At 42.7% G+C, this 19,293-nt stretch overlaps 1 protein-coding gene across 4 annotated transcripts in view; it reads left to right on the top strand.

The window, feature by feature from the left end:
* Positions 1-6,072: 6,072 nt before the first annotated feature.
* The window catches only part of PTPRC (protein tyrosine phosphatase receptor type C), an 85,545-nt gene continuing 72,324 nt past the window's right edge, over positions 6,073-19,293 (top strand). For 2 of the 4 annotated variants that reach the window (XM_044432271.1, XM_044432270.1), the window contains exon 1: positions 6,175-6,353. In XM_044432271.1, coding sequence (XP_044288206.1) covers positions 6,287-6,353 — 67 coding nt within the window. In that variant the 5' untranslated portion in view covers positions 6,175-6,286. Of the gene's footprint in view, positions 6,151-6,173; positions 6,354-19,293 lie in introns of those variants that run through there. The other 2 variants (XM_044432268.1, XM_044432269.1) reach the window with 2 other exon arrangements.

The following is a 19,293-nucleotide window of genomic DNA, read 5'->3' as shown; positions in this document are numbered from 1 at the left end:
ATGCCATTTCTGTCATTCTGTTTCAGATTTCTTCATTCCAGTCATGTCACTATTTTTTTATATGTTATGTTTTTTCTCCATATATATTTCAGTGCATGCTAAAGGCCCTCCCATGATTTCTCTTTCCCTGCCTTGCCCAGGGAACTGGAGAGTAAATGCTTCACTTTCCTTTGGAAAGAAATAAAATAAACTTCAGAATGCCTTTCCAGACTTCCCAGGGATCTCCTTTGTCTGTTTTATTGTCTTGCTCAAAGGAACTTCTAGCTGAAAGCACACCTGGACACCTGTCCACAGACAAGTAAAGCACAGGCCCTTCTGTGGCACTCATTCCTGCAAAAGTCATTTAGCCCGGACTCTCAGGAATTGCATCTGAGTGGTAGGAAAAGGGGGTGCTGGTCCTGCCAGTTTCATTCCGTAGGATGTTGGTGGTGGCAGACTTTCAGTCTCCCCTTCCCCTTCTCCTTCTTGATGATTTGTTTCTGTGTAACAGAAGGAGCTGTTAATATAAAAACACTTCACTCCTTCGCACTGGCATTCACACCTTTGCAATTGTATTTGTGTGTGACACAAGATCACATTGTCAGTGCAGTGGAAATTGCCCTTTATGGGCCCCAACGATTGCAATGGTGCTTTGCATAAATACTGTGACAGCACCCCCTGATGTACAGAAGGGCTCTAGGGTGGATTAACCCCTTCTCAGAAACGTTCTCCTCAAATTTTGGAGGAAAATGTGTGATAGCAGCAAGAGCCGAGGAGCAGAACCAGGGGAGAAAGGGCACATCACACAGCAATCCTGTCCTCCCCAAAGAACTTCCTTGAGGCGTGCCTGGTAAGAGTAACACAAAATGATGATTCCTTCTGGGGAGGCTAACAATTAGCCATCAATTGATGGTGGCAGGAAAGAATGGGAAATGTGTGAGGCTCGATCCCTGCCCTGGTGGTTTGACATTAAGGCAGTCCAGGGAAAACTGCGCTGCAGTCTTGCCTCAATTCTCTTTTTCACTCACTGGCACTTTTGAGTTGTATTTCCTCTTTAAAAGTTCTTCAGAGCAGAACCTTGGAGATAAACCAGGATGCTCTAGCTGGTCATTGGCCATTCTTAGGCTGTAGTGCTCTGCGTACTTCCTTTAGAGTGAGTCCCTTTGAAAGTGCAACTTACTGCTGAAAAAACATGTATGATGTTCAACATGTAGTCTTTTAAAGGATTCTTTTTGATAAGCACCATAATATGATTAGAAATCAATGTAAAGAGTAACCAGAAGCATCTTTTCTGAGAAATCATCATGAAATACAATAGGATTTGATTCCAAAACCTACAGCAAGGTAACACTTTTAGCAGGACCAATCAAATGAGGAAAGTTTTGCATTTTTCAGGGTTTTTCATGTTAGGCAAAAGCAACGGGAGAAAGGGACACACACAATGCATGTGCACACACACTCAAAACAGTTGGTTTAAGTTTAAAAGCATAAAGTCTGAATTTGTTGTGGTTTTAAGATGTAGGAAAAAGCTATGGACTTATAAATGCTGCTGTTTCGTTTGAGAGAGAATGGATAAGTGTGATTCTGTTTCATATTCTTATTCGGTAAGCTACCTTGAGAAGGGTTGTACCTTCAAAGATCATTCAACCCACCCCCCTACACTGAACATGCAAACTAATATACAAATTTGTTGGATTGGGCTGGGCAGATTTCTGGTTATGCTAAGAATTATTGCAAGACAGAAATGATTCCCCATTTTGGAAAACACACAATCATGGAAGTCATCTCAATCTGTCTCCAGCCTTAAATAAAAAAAGCAAGTTCCTTGTTTGAACAGAAAGAAGTAAAGGGTCACATGACAGTTCTTCCAGTAACAATGTCAGAAATTAGCTTTTGGTGATGAACTAGCCTAAAAAATTGTCAACAGTAGGTAAGTCCCTGCAGGCTGCCTAAGAATAATGCTTGGTTAGCAAATCTGGCCCAGATTTCTAGTCTGGTGCCTACCCCCTCTGCTGTTAGCTGTCCTCCTCTCCCGAGAGACTGAAAAAAAAGTTTCTTCCCCAGAAACCTCCCCACCCTGGTGAATTGTCACTGAGCTGGAAAGATTACAAATTACATGCCTTTGCAAGAGAAAGGCTTGCTTTGTTTGTAGACAAGCAGGGTGGGAAACTTTCTCTTCTCATCTGGGTCTCTGCTTTTCTTAAGCCCCACTGTTCCAAACTGGGCATTGTGCAGAGTTCTTGTATTTGCAAATGAAATGTATGCATCTCCCCTCTTTTTTACCGCCAACACCTACACACATCTTCTCAAAAGGCAGCTTCCTGCAGCTCAGCACACCAGCAGCTTCTTTCTGATCTTCCTTCGTGCCGCATTCTCTAAAATGAGCTTTTGCAAACAAGCTGTGGCAGCAGATGTAATCCTGCAAGTAGACCTAGGAGCAGATTGGTGGCGTCTCCTCCACTGAAGTTGGAAAGGTGCAGCTCTCCTTTAGTGATCCAGAGGCTGTAGGGCAGGTCTTAGGAGTCAAACATCAAGCTGCTTTTCCCTGTTTTCTTTTTCATAACAGTTGGCTTTGGCAGCTGGTTGGAAGTCATGCAGTAAAAATTTACCTCCTAGATTCTAATGCATTGGATTGCTTGATTATATTTTAGCTGAGCTACTGAAAGACATAACCAGACATTAGAAGCAGCCTTATAAAGGTGTTATTCAATCTATAGTTTCCATACAACTCAAACCAAATGTGTCTTCCACGTTGTCCCGCAGTCCTCTGCAGTCACCTTCCTTTCCACTTGGGAGCCCAATCTGCTTCATGACGAAGCGACAGGCCAGCTGAGTGAGGAGGACTGGGCAGCTGCTGTCCCTTCCACTTTCTTCAATTGCTTGACAATGTTCTTCCTCTTGGCCAGAGAGACAGGGCAGGGGGAAGAGTGCAATAGGGTGAGCAACGGGGCCTCCTGCTTAGATTTGGGCGTTGGCAGATGCCCAGTGATGCTATTCAGCCCTGGCTGTGGTTGGAGGAAGCTTCGGAGCAATGTGAGGGCATGTAGATGCACGCAGTACTGGTCCTCTGAACTGCTCTCCCGGGTTCCTGTTGACAAGCCAAGTGTTCCCTCCTGTTACACCCACGTGGCTGGATTTTCCGTCAGGAATGTTCTCTTCTTGCGCAGTCCCCAGTCTTTAACCACATGCCCCCTATCACCAGGTTAGCCATGGAAGCAGCATGTGCCTATTATGATGACTTCATGTTTCTAATTGCTTTGTGTGTGCAATTCCCTTGGAAATGAGGAAGTGGCATTTGCTAGCTCTGTGTCCCAAAACAGCCTTTGGTCTATTCCAAATATAGTCCATCCATTTGTACTATCAGCTGAACATCCAGTCCAGCCCCCCAAACACATTTCGTTGGAGAGTGCTTCCAAACAAGGTGCTACCAAGACGTTAGTGGGATGTGACCCACTCTGCAACTGAAAGGAGTTTTTGGATTAGCTTCCATCCAGGGTGACTGTGGGGTGGGGTGGGGTGGGGGGTAGGCATCCTACTTGATGGAGAATCTTCCCTTTATGGTGCCCTTTCTTGGATCCCATGGTGTAATGGTTAGCACTCTGGACTTTGAATCCAGCAATCCCAGTTCATATCTTGGTGGGACCTCATGGGACATTTTGGGGGCTGCAGGTGGCACAGCAGTTTAAACTGCTGAGCTGCTGGGCTGGTTGATTGAAAGGTCAACAATTCAAACCTGCACAACGGGGTGAGGTCCCATTGCTCCGTCCCAGCTCCTGCCAACCTTGCAGTTCGAAAGCATACAAGTGCAAGTAGATAAATAGGTACCACTTTGGTAGGAAGGTAACAGTGTTCCCTACACCTTGGTGTTTAGTCATGCCAGCCACATGACCACGGAAACTGTCTGCGGACAAATGCTGGCTCCCTCTGCTAGGAAACAGAGATGAGCACTGCCCTCTAGAGTCAGACATGACTGGACTTTAATGTCATGGGGAAACCTTTACCTTTCTTTGAAGGACTATGTTAGGTGGAAAGATTTAACAATCCTAAGAAGAATCATAGAATAATAGAGTTGGGAGGTGCTATGAAGACCATTGGGTCCAACCCCCTGTTGTTGCAGGACACCAAGTTACAGCATCCCACTCAGTTTCTTTTTGAATGCCTCTAGTGTGGGAGAGCCAGCTGCCTTGAGGCTGTCCATCAACAATTAGCACTTGGCCAGCAAACAGAAGAGCAGGTACATAGATTGTCTGTGTCAGATCTACACCTGACCTCATTCCTAAGGATCTCATCACAGTGCTGCTGTAGCCACATCCCACATTGCTTATGCTTATTGCACATGGCAAAATTAGTCATGAAATATCCACATTTTCATGCTGTTTCCCCCATCACACCAATATTCCTGTTCTCACTAGCCTGGTGACATTTGCCATCTGAGAGGTTGCCAGGAGGAGGTGTGTACAGGAAAAATGGCCCTTTTAAAGTTCCTCTGTTTTGTGGGTGCTTGTGTTTAGCTCAGTTAGCTATGCATAGGGGTGAAGTAGGACAGGAGTGAAAAAGGGGGAAAAGATGGCCTCTCTTCCCCTCTCCCCGCTCCCCAAATCATGGAGCTGGATTGCTCCTTCTTGCTTGCTCTTGTCCTCCCAACACACACAAGGTAAAACCAGTGAAACCAGCAGCCTCCATTGTTCTTCCAGTCAAAAGCAAACAAGTACAGCTACTTCCTATGCAAACTTCCCCACCTTGCACAGAGGTGAATAAGCAGGAACAGAGATTCTTTAAAAAAGGGAAAAATATGGACCACCTTGCCAGTGAGAACAGCACCGCATTTCCTTCCACCCAAAAGCAAGTGAACACAGCTCCTTTCTCTGTGGAGCTTGTCACAAGTTAGTTCCATGGAAGTCAGTGTGATTCACTTGTGAGTAAGGCAAATGACGGTAATATTATTTATTTCTGAGTAGACATAGGTTTGCGCTAGTTGTCCCTTGAGAACTCAAGAGAACAAGGAAGATAATCAAGAAAGCTTGAGAAGACACCGCAGACTATTTTTCCTGAGGAGGGGGGGAGGGGAAGGGCATTTGCAAGCCAGAGAGAAAAGTCTGGGTTGTGTGGGGGAGGCAGGGAAGATGGGCAAGGGAGGAAGGGAGGCAACTGAATTATCTCTGAGTTCTTGAGCCGCCTTGTGAAAATTCTGGAATGCAAGGAAAGGAATGACATGATACAGAGGGCAAAGGAGCAATATCGTGTGCCATGGGAGTTCCTCAGGAGATGGTGATAAAAGCCTAGCCAGTTTTTTCTTCTGTGGCGAGATGTATTTCCATTTAAATTAAAGTTATTATTTCTAAACATCCAATATACATGGCTGAAATCTTCTCTCCTCCCTGGTATCTTGGTTTGTAATATGCAAATAATTTGAGCCCAAGAGAGAAAGAGGGCTGGATGAAGATCATGGAGGCACGAGGGACACAGTCACCCTGGTTCCTATGAATGCTTGAATGAGTACCAGGAGAGGAGGGGTTCTCTTGAACCCTAGGATGGGCCCACTGTGTTTGGTGCTACACTTGCACCTAGTTGGATCATAGAGGTTGCCAATACTGAGTCTCTAAAAGTTATTGGATTACAGCTCCCACACCCTAGACAGTATGGACAGAAGTCAAAGATTATGGAAGTTACAGTCTATGGACATCTGGGAACACAAGTGCAATGAAACCATGAACTTTTGAATGATGTGGGTTTATCCTACTCTGGTTTAGAGGCTGGACACTTTAAAGAGGCATTAGATAATCTAGTGTGGCCTTGTCAGTCAAGCAAGTTGCTCCACTATTTTCTCAGTGTTATGGAACATGTTGGATTATTGTCTTTATGTGCTGGAATTGAGTTTTTTGTTTTGTCCAAAGCCACCAGTATTTTATCCATTTCAGAAACTGAAAGAGAAGCTTTTCTCAATTTCTCAGAAACTCTGAAGGCATCTGCTTTTCGATTAGGAAGTCAGCACAGCATGGCAACAGCTTAAAAAAATGGGTTCTGTGACTTCCTGGAAACTGAAGAAGAAACTTTTTAGAGAAGTGAGTAAACTTGCCTGTGACATCACTTTTCTACCAAGTGTGCCTGCAAGTGGTTAGACTCTGGGTAACAGAGGAAGCTGCTCTTTGGATGATAACGACGCACTGCATTGTATGTGCATAGCCTAGTCTACATTTGATTTGGACCTTGGCAAGGCATTTACACCGAGTGATAATCATTATTTTGCTTTCCAGACATAGACACACATGCTGTTTTGTAAGGATACGCATAACAGCTGGATGTAACCATGTTTTTGTGGCTTAAAGTCTTGGTGTTCGCCTTGTCCCTGGTGAACCTGGGCGTTTTTGGTAAAGGTAGGTAGAAGCTTCTCATTCATTCCTTACAATTCTTCTTAAAAACAGTAGCAATGACAACATAGTACCATCTGGAATATTTGCAGTATTTAATGAGTACATCTAATATTTCTAAGTTTTCTCTCTTGGTACCTGTCAATGCCTTAACAATGATTTCTTAGAAGAATATCAATTACATTTCATGAGATTCTTTAAGGAACACTTTGTTCACATTTCCTATTCTGGGCACTACTCTAAGTTTCAGTGGGGTAACTATTAGAAGCTTCTTCAGATCTGCCCTGCATCCCATATGAATTGCGGACACCCTAGAATGCACCTCCGAATTCTCTGAAACTCACAGCTGTCCCTCTTGAATGTGCATTCTTCGTTTGGACATTTGCAGTTAGGAAGTACATACAGACATCCAGTTTACATCACAGGGCACTCTTTCACCCCAGAGTTCCTGATTATCTGCAATTTTAACCAAGTAGTTTGATAATTCACTGCCACAAATTATCTTTCATGGTGAAGCTGTACAAGTGGTAAAGCTTCTATGCATTGTTCAGGTGGCATTTTGGTTGTTTTTAATCAAAGTGCACTAGCACTACTTTTGATAGTGGATGGGAAGTATTGCCTCTGAAACTAATGTTGAAATACTTCAAGAAGAAGAAGAGGAAGATGGTGATAATGAATCTAGCTGAATATGCATCTAGCTGACCAGTCCAAAACTGTTTGTTTTGGGCATCCGTTATGAAGATTTCTTATGACTGCAACCCTTGTGCTGCTACTTTTTGATAATACCTATTACCTGACAGAATTGCATGTCAACATTCTATAAGTAAAGCCCATTTTCTTCAGCTTCTTTAAGCAATAATATTACAGCTGATTTCCCCCTCCATTACTTCTCCATTAACTTCTGAGCCACTCCCTGATCTCACATCCTGTATTTAGTTCCTCAAATGTCAAGCTCTACTGCTTCAAATATTTTGTTTTTAAAAATGCCCTAATTTAATAAGATCAGAATAATGTTGGATTTACCGATAGGTATTCAGAGTTTAATTAGCTTACTGCATAATCATCTTTGTAATTATTAACACACTTAATGCAATATTTCTTATTCTATGCAACCATAAAATAGTTTTCTTGCCTACTTATGCCATTCTAATATAGAAAAAATATTTGCTTCATATTTTCTGCACCGCTTATTCTCTGCATCCTCCACACCTGCAGTCAAGCATCCTTCATGTTCTACCTCCCATGCCAGTACTTTCTGTATATTCTCTCTGTGTCTACCATTTTATCTATAGCTTAGGCCAAATGATCTGTCCAGTGGTGAACATGGGTCAGGTTTCCTGGTGCATTAACCTATTTGCTGCAAACCTTAGAGGTAGGTTGGGCAGTAGAAAACACTGTGGCATTCCTGGAGGAAGGTTTTATTTACAAGAGCGAAGCACAGGCTTACTCAAGGATGGAGTAATCTGTCAGGGTCATGTGCCCCTGCATTTTAATTTTTTAAATTGGCACCTCCTTCAGATAGGAACCCTGTGAATTTTAGTAAATCCTTAAAAGAATGAACAGGAAGAAAACATTTGCCCATCTACACCTGCCACGCTAAGCTCGGCTGATCAGTGGAGGTCACCATATAGTGCCTGCTAATTGCCATATAGCAGTTAAAGATGGGAACCCATCAGAAAAATAAAGAGGGCTGCTAACTCATGTAGCCCAACAAACATTGTGTAGACACAGGAATTCAGAACTGGATTTTTAGCAATCCAATTCATGAGCCTGGATGGGTGAATCCACCAGCTTCAGATTCTTCCATGTTTTATCTTAAAAATAAATAAATCACAAGGTGGTGGTGGTGGTTCCAAATACGGAAAACTTGATAAGAATTTCCAAGTTTTAAAATCAAAATTGAAACAAAATTCTCATCCATCTGTAGCTTCTTTTCCCATTTTTGTTTTCAGTTATTTAAGGGAATTGTATGTTTTCCTTCATGTAACTGCATCGCATGGCAGCCATAGTAAGTAAACCCTGTCTTGGTGAAAGAGGCCTGAGCAGTGGACTTAGAGTGGGGAGCTGTGGGTGGGGAGTGAGTATTTAGCTGCTTGTCCAGCCTTGAGAAGACTGAGGGGGGACATGATATCGCTCTGTAAGTACCTCAAATGTTGTCACAAAGAGGAAGATCAAGATTTCTTCTTGTTGATACCAGAATATAGGACACAAAATAACCAGTTCAAGTTGTGACAACTCAGGTTCAGGCTGGACATCAGGACGTTTCTTCACTGTCACAGCAATATGACAGTGGAACCAGTTGCCTAGAGAGATCGTGGACATTCAAAAAGAAACTGGACAGCCATCTGAATGGGATGGTATAACGTGGTGTCCTGCAACAGCAGGGGGTTGGACCTGATGGCCTTCTTGACCCTTTCCAACTCTACTGTTCTATGAGTCTATGCTGTTTTTCCCTTGGAAATTTTGGTTCTCTATGCTTTGGAGGAGACAAAAGGAAGCTCAGGTGTCTAGCCTGGTATGGAACATTGAGTAACTGGGCACCCTCAAATCCAGTGTTTCTTTTCAGCATTCCCAGTAGAACCATGGACCTTCCACCTTTGGGAAATCTTGAAGCACCATAGTTAAGCTCACCTTCACGAGACTTAATGCTTTCTTTTCCGCTGGTAATACCTATTCTGGCACAAATTCTTGCTAACCAGCCATGATCTTAATGCTATTTTGTTTTCAAATGTTTTGTAATGTGTTATTTTTATTCTTTTATTTTGATCTCATACTGTGCACTGCTCTGGAATCTGTTTAGATATGGATCCATATAGAAAATAACTAAACAAATGAATTTTAAAAGATCATATTCATGAGACAAATGTGGGGGAGTTATAAAGCATCAGTCCCAAGATTGTGGGGGTGGAACTCAATTGCAATGAACCCATTGTTTTGACTTTGCATTTGCTAAGATAATGGGAATTTGTGGGTTGGGAAGGACACTTACAGAGGTGAGAGAAAGAGAGAGGGCCAGAACACTGGAAACATCAAGATTTTCCCCTGCAAATCCTCCCTTCTCCCATTGTGATTCAATTCTAATTTTTAGAGCCCAGGCTGTTGGGGGAGGGGACAACTAAACAGACTGTTCAAAGCCACCATGTTGTTGCAAGAGAATATTGATGCGTAGAGAAAAAGTTAAGTGCAGTAGTTGATTTTTCCCAGCAACTTCACCCCTTGGACAGGTTCCCATTGCAAAGGAAATGAGAGACTGAAACCCCATATTTTGATCATTTTTCCACCCAATATGACCCTCCCTATTTGCAGCTACTGCTAAATGTGGCTGAATTTAGATTGCATTGTGACATCAGATTAAAAATGCAGTGACAAGTAAGCGGATGGTGGGTGAGCAGCTAGAGGTGGGGAATTCATCCCTTGACATAAATGTTTAGTATACAAACTAGCATAACTTAATAGTGGTTATCTTTCTGAACCTCAGTTTAGTAGCTTTAGCTTTCCTGATTTTAAATCTAAAGTGAATCTCAATCAAATATGGCAGCAATCCCTGAACCAGAACCCATTAAAAATCAACAAGCCAGAACCTACAAATGAATGAATAGCCTGACTTTTCTTTTTGATGTCCAAACAATAGACAGAGGCTGAATTCTGAAGACAAAAATGTATGCATTGGCTTGTCAGCTTTTTCACGCTCTGGGTTTGAGCATTCACTTAAGTGAGAGTGGAGGAGGAGGATGTTTCATCATTCGGAATGTTGAGCATATATGATGAATTCCTATTATTGTCAAAATGGCCATAAAGAGCAGATGGTAGACAGCCCTTGCTTGGGATATGAAAACAAGTGGAAGCTGTTCAAAAAGAATTCTGTCTTCTCCCTCTCATTCTCTCTCTCTCTCTCTCTCTCTCCCCCCCCCCCCCCCCCGTGCTTCTTTTTAAATAACTGACTTTCTCAGTTGACTGCTGTTCCCCTTTCTTCAGAGTAGGCCAGTGTCTATCTCTACAGTTCACCTCTATTGTTACTTTATGCAATGTCTTACCGAGAAGGCATGGAAAAGGGTTGGAAGGGAGTGTGTTCAACAATAGTTGTCTTCAAAAGACAGATTTTCATCCCTTTTGTCCGCATGAGGGAGATGCCTAGGGCATGTGCTATCCTAATTGTTGCTGCAGAAATCCTAAGAGGTGCCAAGATGTTGGGAACATTTCAGTATGAAAAAGTGTTTCATTATTTTACAACTGTGAGGAAGATAAGAAGGTACTTCCTCCCTCCTTCCTTAGTTACCATTTTTGAAAGGAATATTTTGTTCTTAAGCTGGTCGCCTTGCTTTTCTGTGATGGGGGTGTGTGTGTGTGTGTGTCTGTTATTCTTTAATAATAATGCTATTCACAGCTTTTCAGAGGCAGATAGTTGCATGGAAAAGAGGTGTATATTTAAAATTATGGGTGCAGCGTGAGCCTACTCAGGTTTATACCTACTCAGGTTTACACAGATTTAAGTACCACAGTGTTCACTGAGATTTATGCCCTCTTGAGTCTACATGGGATGTAGACTCAAGTTAGCTAACCATCTATAGACACATGGGGCATGCCCCACTTCTTGACTTTGCACTCTGAATCACATTTAGGGTGAAGGAAAAGCCAAACCTGCATATGAAGACATGCAGAATCAGCTCACTTTCCCACCCCACCTCCTTTGCTCCATCTAATCAGAACACTTGGTGCCTAGGGTGGTTGAGCTGATGGGTTTGGGGAGGTAGTTCTGTGGAGCAGGCTGATGTTGTAAGGCAGTCTCTCCCCCCCCCCCCATCTGTTGCCCTCTGCACTTTAGGGGAAAGAACTATCAATCCCAGCCACCCTGCCCAGTGGCAGTTGCATTTGGGATGATGGGAGCTGTAGTCCAACATGTCTGAAGGTTACCGGGATGGAGAAGACTGTGACATGCCAACACTTGTCTCTTGCTCATTTCTTTATTTAGAAGCTGCCTTCTAGGACCAAGCTTTCATAAGTTGGCTTTCATCATATAAATATAAAATAGAAACAAAAGTGCTGTAAAAAATCCAGAGCACCTTGTAAGAGACAACATAAAATATCCATGAAAATCAACGACAATACAGGACCACTTCCAAATTAGCATTGTATCATCTAACCACAAAAACAATGAGCATGCACTCAATCTACTCCAGGATCATATGCTTGTCAAACAAAGGAAGTCTTCAATGCCCCTTTGAAGGGTCATAGTGATGGGACTCTGTGAAGTGGTTAAACTGAAGTGCCACAAATGTGGGAACACCAAGGAAAAGGGTTTCTCCCTTGGGCTTCTCTCCACCAGCCAAATTGGTTGCACCAGTGTCCTCTTGAGTAGAGCTTTCAAAGACTCTTTTAAAGTGTTGGGCTTTACCTACATGAGATATAAAGTGTTGCTTAAGTCACATAAACAGGATTTGCCACTGTTTGCCTCTTTTGCACAATCTCCCCAAAGCAAAGAGCAAAAATCTTTGTAGGACCACTAAAACTCTTCTACCTGGGCATGATGACTCCTGCTTACTTCCCTTTCTGGTTTTTCAGGTTTGCCAAACACTTTAGGATTTTCTTCACATTCAAACGTGCTCAATATATCATGTGCAGGTGTGTATATAGTTTACAGCAACAGTAGCAGCACCTGCAAAATTCTCAAGTCTAATTTTCATCCCATTCCTAGGTCATGTTATGGCAGCCACTGTATTTCCCCCTTTCTCCTTAGTAAGAGTCCTTCCTTCTGGTTGTATCCAGTTTTTCCTTTATCAACATCCAGTCTAGGACTTTAAAGGGCACAGTCTGTAATTTGACTCCAGCTAGAAAAAGTTCTGGCAACCAACATATTTTATACTGTCCAGCAGCCAAAGCTCTTGGGGTAATTCACAGGAATTCAAACCGCAAAATGCAAAATGACAAAAGTTTAAACCAGAATAAAAACCAGCACCAGAGAAAGATTAGAAAAAACAACATGAATGCACATTTAAAAACTCTCTGTTTGAAATCACAGCGACTCAAATTAAATCAAAATTTCTTGCTCAGTATCTGAACTTATGCTGCCCCATTTTTTTTAATAAATCAGTTCATAGTTGCTGGTATGGGTAAGCATTTTTTAAGAAAAGCAATAACAATTAAACGGAATACATTTCTTGCTCCCAGATGGATGGCTCCTCCTGGTGCCAAAATCAAAAGATATGGTGCAACTGTTCTGTCATTTCTTCTTAGAAGATTTTCCTCAGGAAGAAATAGACAGAAGGGACTGTGGGAAAGCACTTGCAGTTTATAAATGTCATCTGCAGTCTCCTAACATCTCATGCATACAGCAGGATAAACCTCTGTTTTGGCTTCATGCTATAGATGAGTGGGTGTTCCTCTGGTCCCTCAGAAAGATATGATGGAGATCAATGGACAGATGTTTATTAAAAGTGTTTGGGGTCAAGGAAGCATAGCCATGCTGACCAGATTGATGGCTGCCTTGATAAGGCTAATGCAATCAGTATGGTGACAGGGAAAGAGAAGCCAAGCTGAGTTTCCTTCCCCTTTACCCTGTTAAATGGCGTGTGTACTTGAGATCCCTTGGAACAGCACTGTCTGGCCCCTTTGGCATGTGCGTGCATATGTTGAGTGTATGTCAAGGTGAAACCCAGACTATGGGTACAGTGGGAAAGGAACTTGGCTGCTCATGGCATACCACACAACTGCAAAGAGAGACCTCAGTGGAAACAGGAATGTGGTGCCTGTTCTAAGTGACAGCAGCACAAGAGTAACTTTTTCCCCACCTGAAGAGAGTACCAGGAGGAAAAGGGGTTTTTCTGGCTCTCACCAGGCTATGTTTTGTGCTAGTGAAGGACATCAGGCACAGCCTAGAACGATTGGTACAAGTCCAGAGGTAGAAGACCTGCTTTGTCTGTTAAAGGTCCCAGATTTGATACCCAGCATCTTTGGGTAGGAATGGAAAAAATACTTGCCTGAAACCCATGAGGAGTTGCTGCCAACCAGTGTTGACAAGACTGAGCTAGATGGGCCAATGAATTGACTTGGTGTCAAGCAGCTAAGTCTCCTATGTTCCTGTGTTCTGATGTTCTGCAACTCAGTTTCCTTTTCCCATGAACCCACCTCACAGAGCACTGGGTCCAAGTGAGAAACTATTGCGAACCTTCCCTTCTTTCCCTTAGACTCCAAAACACAAGGCAGTCTCATTGTAATGCATATCTTTATTGGCACTTTACAACTACAAGGCAAAGTAACTTTAAAAATGCCCCTCTAGTAAGCTGGAAGATAAGTTTCTTCTTATGTAAAGAGTGTTGAACCTGCACTGGGAACTTCTCCCCAAAATCTTTTCCCTTTCAGGAAAGGGGAGCTCCCACTGGTGAAGGGCCAGCTGGTGAGACTTACACAAGCTCTCTCATGAGGTCAGGGATTGGGCAGTGAAATGGCTCTTCCTTCTCTCCTTCTTGAACTCCTTCTGAAACATCTCTGCTCTCCTAGTTGGCCTGGGAACCTGTGGACAGCAACCTTGAGGGCACTTCGAAGGCCTTTGTCTCTTGCTGTGTTTCCAAAACTTCGAAACTGCTGTGTCTTCAAGGTCTTCTTCTTCAGAATTCTTCAGAAGTCACAATGAATCTGGGATGCCCACCAAGAACGGTGGTCTAGTTGATTCAGCACAGATTCATTCACTTATCTCTGTGAACCAGGAGGCAAGACGACCAAATCTATTACAGTCAATGGTTGGTTTCCAAGCCATCTGGTGTTTGTGTACTCTGCACATCAACTACTCTGTCTTCCTTGGTGGCCTGGCTTTTTCCCAGATATTCCCATCTTTTAGCCAGTGCTTGGTTGTAATGCGCAGGCTTCCAGAGGTACTGTACATTTGAGTCACTTTTTCCTGGAAAGAGCATCCTGTGATCAAGCAGTCCTTCCCCACTTTGTACAGCAACCTTCCCCGACCGAGTCCCCTCCAGACGTGATGGACTGCAACACATCTGAAGGATGCCAGGTGGCATTAAAGTATAGCAATTTTCTTTAATGTTAATGGCTCCAGTTGCTCCCCATCCTATGGCTAATACTTCTTTTAAAATAAATTTTAAATAGAATATCTGCTAATATTGTTTGCATTTTCAACAACAAATTTTCTTAACAACTCTACAGCATTGTCTCCACAACAATATGATTGTAAAGTTAGAACCGTTGCATCAGGCTTTGCTTGGAAAGTCCCTGACTAAAAGGTCCAAAGTCACACGCATTGTAATTGTAATATTAATAAGAATTTTAAAAGCTGCATGATCACTTTCTGCATTTGGGTTGGATGTGCCATGGACAGGCATTTGCTTTTGACCAGTTTGCTCCCTTTTAATCAGAGAGACAGCACACAACTACCGCATATTATGTTTTCCTTTTTTTAAAGTACATTTATCAATGCCAAACTCACATGTGGCTCTGCAGACACATTGCTGCAGAAGCCCGAAATAGGAAAGCACGGAAGTGCTTCTAAAAATGCCTGAAGATGGCACATGGCGCTGCCTCTCAGACATTTGCACTTTTGGAAAGGGGAGCGGGGGTGGGGAAATTCAGACATATTTCCTGTGCATCGTGTATGTGACCATCCCTTTTAAAAATCATGTTGTTTATGAACGGTAAAGGTTCTCTTTCAGAGTTGGAAGGAAAAGGCTGCTGTAAGATTCAAATGGTAAAGCACAGCTGGATAATGCATTTCAAGCATGAGGTGCTCTCCGCTGAGTTCCAACAGCACATATCAATAAAATAGGACCCTTGCAAACAGGTTATGCTTGCTGGTCTTTCAAGAGCTGCTAAACCATTTATCTATTTTCAAGCACTTCATCCACCCTTTGAAATAAAAGCCGTTTGTGGCTGTTGAATATCAGAAATTTTAAGACTAGCTGCGAGTGTTCCGGTACAGTCCACAATGTACATAATGTTATACAGAAAAGGGAGCTATTTTTTGGCTTTTCTTTTTATCCTTTAGCTTTCACTATTCTAGGGTGGCCATTATTTCCTCTGTGACAACATGTCCTCTGTTGGTAGGCTTGCTTGGCTTCTATTTTGTAGATTCAAAGGCTTATCATCCTTTTGCTCCGCATTCACAATCCTACAACTCTATAGAGAAAGTTATTAGCATCAACCATATCTTTTATTGTACACGGCGGGCAAGGATTCTTTCCTCTTTCACAAAGAACTAGACTCCATGGAGCAATTTTTAAAATTGCCTTTGAAAAATGCTTTGCTTGACAAATGGTGGAGGGAAAGTCAGATGAACAGTGGACTGACTGGCAGGCAAGGAAAATGTTGTTAGATCAAAGTCACTTTCTATCTGTAACAACTAGAGTTCATTAAATGAACTAGATTGATCACAAAGCAAATAGGAAAATTTAGGCTGGAAATACTGTTTGCTAGTATCAGCAAAGGTTTGTAGGCTGGTGACTTCTATACCAACGGGCTCCTTTTTCATTGCTGCTTTTATTCTGAGCTGTATAGGAGTGATCCAGGGTGCTACCCCATGGATAGCTCTTATAAACTCACAAGAAAAGCTGCCATACATAAGGAGCCCCACTGATGCAAGAGTAAAGCCAGTCTCAGCTGTGAAATGTATATGAACAATACCATTTCAGGCTGTAGACCGGGAAGGTTTTAGATGGAAAATCACTAGTGACAGACATTTTAAATCAACTTAGAAGAAAGAGAATGAATGGGTAGGGTCATGCATTCTTGGAATATGATGTGATGCTTTCTATTCAGGCCTTTGCCAGGTGTGGCATGACCATGCATATGGCAAAGAGATCCCCTGGAACCAAAATCTCCACCAAAAATTTATATCACAATTCTGAATGATTTTAACAAAAATTAAAATGTTATGAATAACACACCTTGGTACATAGTAGAACATGGGTTGCCTTTTGGATGTGTGCCTTTGGAAGGTAAGAGTTAAGAACTTGGGTTTGCTCCACCAGAGGAGCAGTTTGAAAAGACGGCCTTGTTCTTCCTTTGTTCTTGCACAAGCTTCACAGACGGTAGTAATCTTGCTCAATTCTTTTGATTCTCCCCAGTGTATTTTCCATGCAGAGTTCTTATGAAAGCATTGAAAATGTACCACTTCATGGGTTTCTCTAAGCTTTAGTGGGTTGCATTCTAACTGATATCAGGGGTACATGACATGTTAAACTCCGAGAACTCCAGGCAGTGTGAGCTCTGCTACCTGCATATTTTTAAACAGTGTGAACATCTGCTTTTACATCACTGAGGTCATTCTTTGTGGGCTTCCCAGCTTCAGAGTCCTTCAGTGCACTTCCTATAAAATTGTGAGGAAGCTGTTTAAGTCAAGAACCATAGCATGAGAAGTGACTGAGAAGTGACCGCCACCCCAGCCAGTCATTGCACAATAGGTTTCTCACTTGGCTGAATTAAAAATAACTGCTATCTCATCCTTCACGTAGACAGGCATGTTTGCATTTATTGTATATTCCAGTGTATGTGCCACTTTTTGTCCAGAAGAGTCCCCACTCCTAAAAGGGGCTTTAACAGAACCACAAAAGAACGGAACGCCAAACAAAAGCAGAGCAGCAATGCATTCCAAACTGGGCAGTCTTTATGACATTTTTGTCTTTGGCAACAGCTCATGGAACGTTCCAACGCCTGGAAAGGTGGTGTCCTGCCTTTCACTCCCACCAACAGAGCCTCACATGTTAGTGAACCTCAAAAGAGGTCCCCTCTGACAATCCTTTTAGCTGGGCTACTATGCCCACTTCAGGGAAGGATTTTCTCTAAGTTCCAATAATGGTGGAAGTAAGAATACACAGATTTTGTTAAGCTGATCTGCCTGTATTCCACAGATTGTCGGGTACCTTTTGTTTCATCATCAGCTCATTGCTGGAATCAGGTATTTCAACACTGGGACATTGTTCATTTGCAAATGTACACTTGTGCAAATTTGAATGTATGTCATTCTGCATTAGTATCAATGTGCATTTGTGCTAATGAGCACATGCAGATCCTTATCACCTCCCTCAGACACACACACAAAGAAGTTTTTAAAAATCTGGTGTGCAAACCTGCAGAATCTGCACAATTCAAAAAATACTGATTTGTTGTGGAATCTGCAGGTTGGGTTCATAGAAATCTGAATTCATTTGATTCTGCTGTGTGTGTCTGACATTTTGAGGTAGAAGCATGGTTGGTTGGGTTATGGGAGAAGTCTTATCTGTGGTTGCATCTGGACAGTGGAACTTCTTGCTTTTGAGGTCTCATTTAACCCTCTTGCTCTTGACCTTTTGCCATTTCTTGATATTTTTAGTTTGGTAGACCCTTTCTCACTAATGCATGTATAATAGCATAATCTGGATTAGAGGTTTGTTTCTGTTGCATAGATCTTTATACCTAAACATTCTACGGGGAAGGCAAGCGGGTGCCTTACCATCTGCTAGCCATGTACCCTCATTGTCTGCTGTGCACTGGACTGATACTTCTGTTCCTTGAGAGAAGTAACCTTCCTTGGGTTGACCAAAAAACATGATCCAGCTCTCCTGTGCTTGACTTTGGTGGAAGGCCTTTATCTACTCGGCCAGAAATGGGGTGGTGACATCTCAGTAACAATGACTCTTAGAGGGAGATGACAAAGGATGTCATCCATTTGGGGACAGCCACTTTGAGGGCATGCAAGGCAAGCACCACCCCCCATCTTCTTGATCCATTTGCTTGTTCATCATCTGTGGTGTGTGATTGGTTCCCTTCTTAGGACCTATATGCCTGGGAGTGATGTAGGGCAGAGTGGAGGGGAGCCTAAGTAAGGAAGGGGAGCCTAAGGAAGAGCAATTTGTTTAGCGATGGGCTAAAGGTATGGCATTAGCATGAGAACTTGCCATGAGCTGGAAATGCAACACAGACAGTTAACAGCACTGCATCGTTCTGGTCTTGCCTTCATGACCAGGTTTATTTATTTTGTTTTGTTTTTGTTTAGTTACAAAGTAATGCCCAACCAATCATGACCCCATGGACAACATTCCTCCAGGCTCTCCTGTCCTCCACTTTTCCTCAGAGTCCACCCAGGCCCCCACCCACTGCCCCAGTGACTCCATCTAGCCACCTCATCCTCTGCCATCCCCTTCTCCTTTTGCCATCAATCATTCCCAGCACCAGGGTCTTCTCCAGTGAGTTGTTCCTTCTGATTAGATGGCCAAAGTATTTGAGTTTCCTTGTCAGTATCTGACCTTCTAAAGAGCAGTCAGGGTTGATTTCCTTTAGGACTGACTGGTTTGATCTCTTTGCAGTCCAAAGGACTCACAGGAATCGTCTCCAGCACCACAATTCAAAGGCATCAATTCTTCGGTGCTTGGCCTTTCTTATGGTCCAACTTTCATAGCCATAGATTACAACAGGGAAAACCTCTTATCCTCATGTCTCTGAATACTGCTTTTACATGTCAATTTTAAAAATAAAAGCTTATTATGTACCATAATAAGTTTTCTTTCCATGATTTAATCATGGATGTACAGTCAACATGAATCTTTCCCAGTTGTGCTCCATGGGGTACATCATTCAGTATCAGGATAAATTTGAGGGCTGGACATAGTGGGTTGCTGTGGTCCATAAGAATGATGCCTCTTCCTCTCCAGGTTCCCTATCCATCTCACTATTGGTCTGGAGTGTTTTCCATATTGTGTTAGGTCAGTAGGACAGACTGGGGATTCAGCCAGTGTACCCCTCAACCATGAACCAACAGTCTCTCTACCTCAGATGACAGAAATGGTCTTAGATGTGATTCTGAGGTCTCCCAGGCTGCTCATTTTGGGGTACATCAGCCTCGTGCAAAATATGTGATGGTTCTTAATGAAAATATTCAAGTCTGGTAATAGGAAGGATGAGATGGTTTGTGATCCAGAACAGGAATAAACTGTTCTGGATACTTAAGTAAAGCAGTCACACAGTCCAG

Source organism: Varanus komodoensis, unplaced genomic scaffold, assembly GCF_004798865.1.
Source record: "Varanus komodoensis strain SLA01 unplaced genomic scaffold, ASM479886v1 scaffold24, whole genome shotgun sequence".
Taxonomy (NCBI): Eukaryota; Metazoa; Chordata; class Lepidosauria; order Squamata; family Varanidae; genus Varanus; species Varanus komodoensis.
Note: the sequence above shows the minus strand (reverse complement) of the source record. Positions and strands in the feature narration are given on the sequence as shown.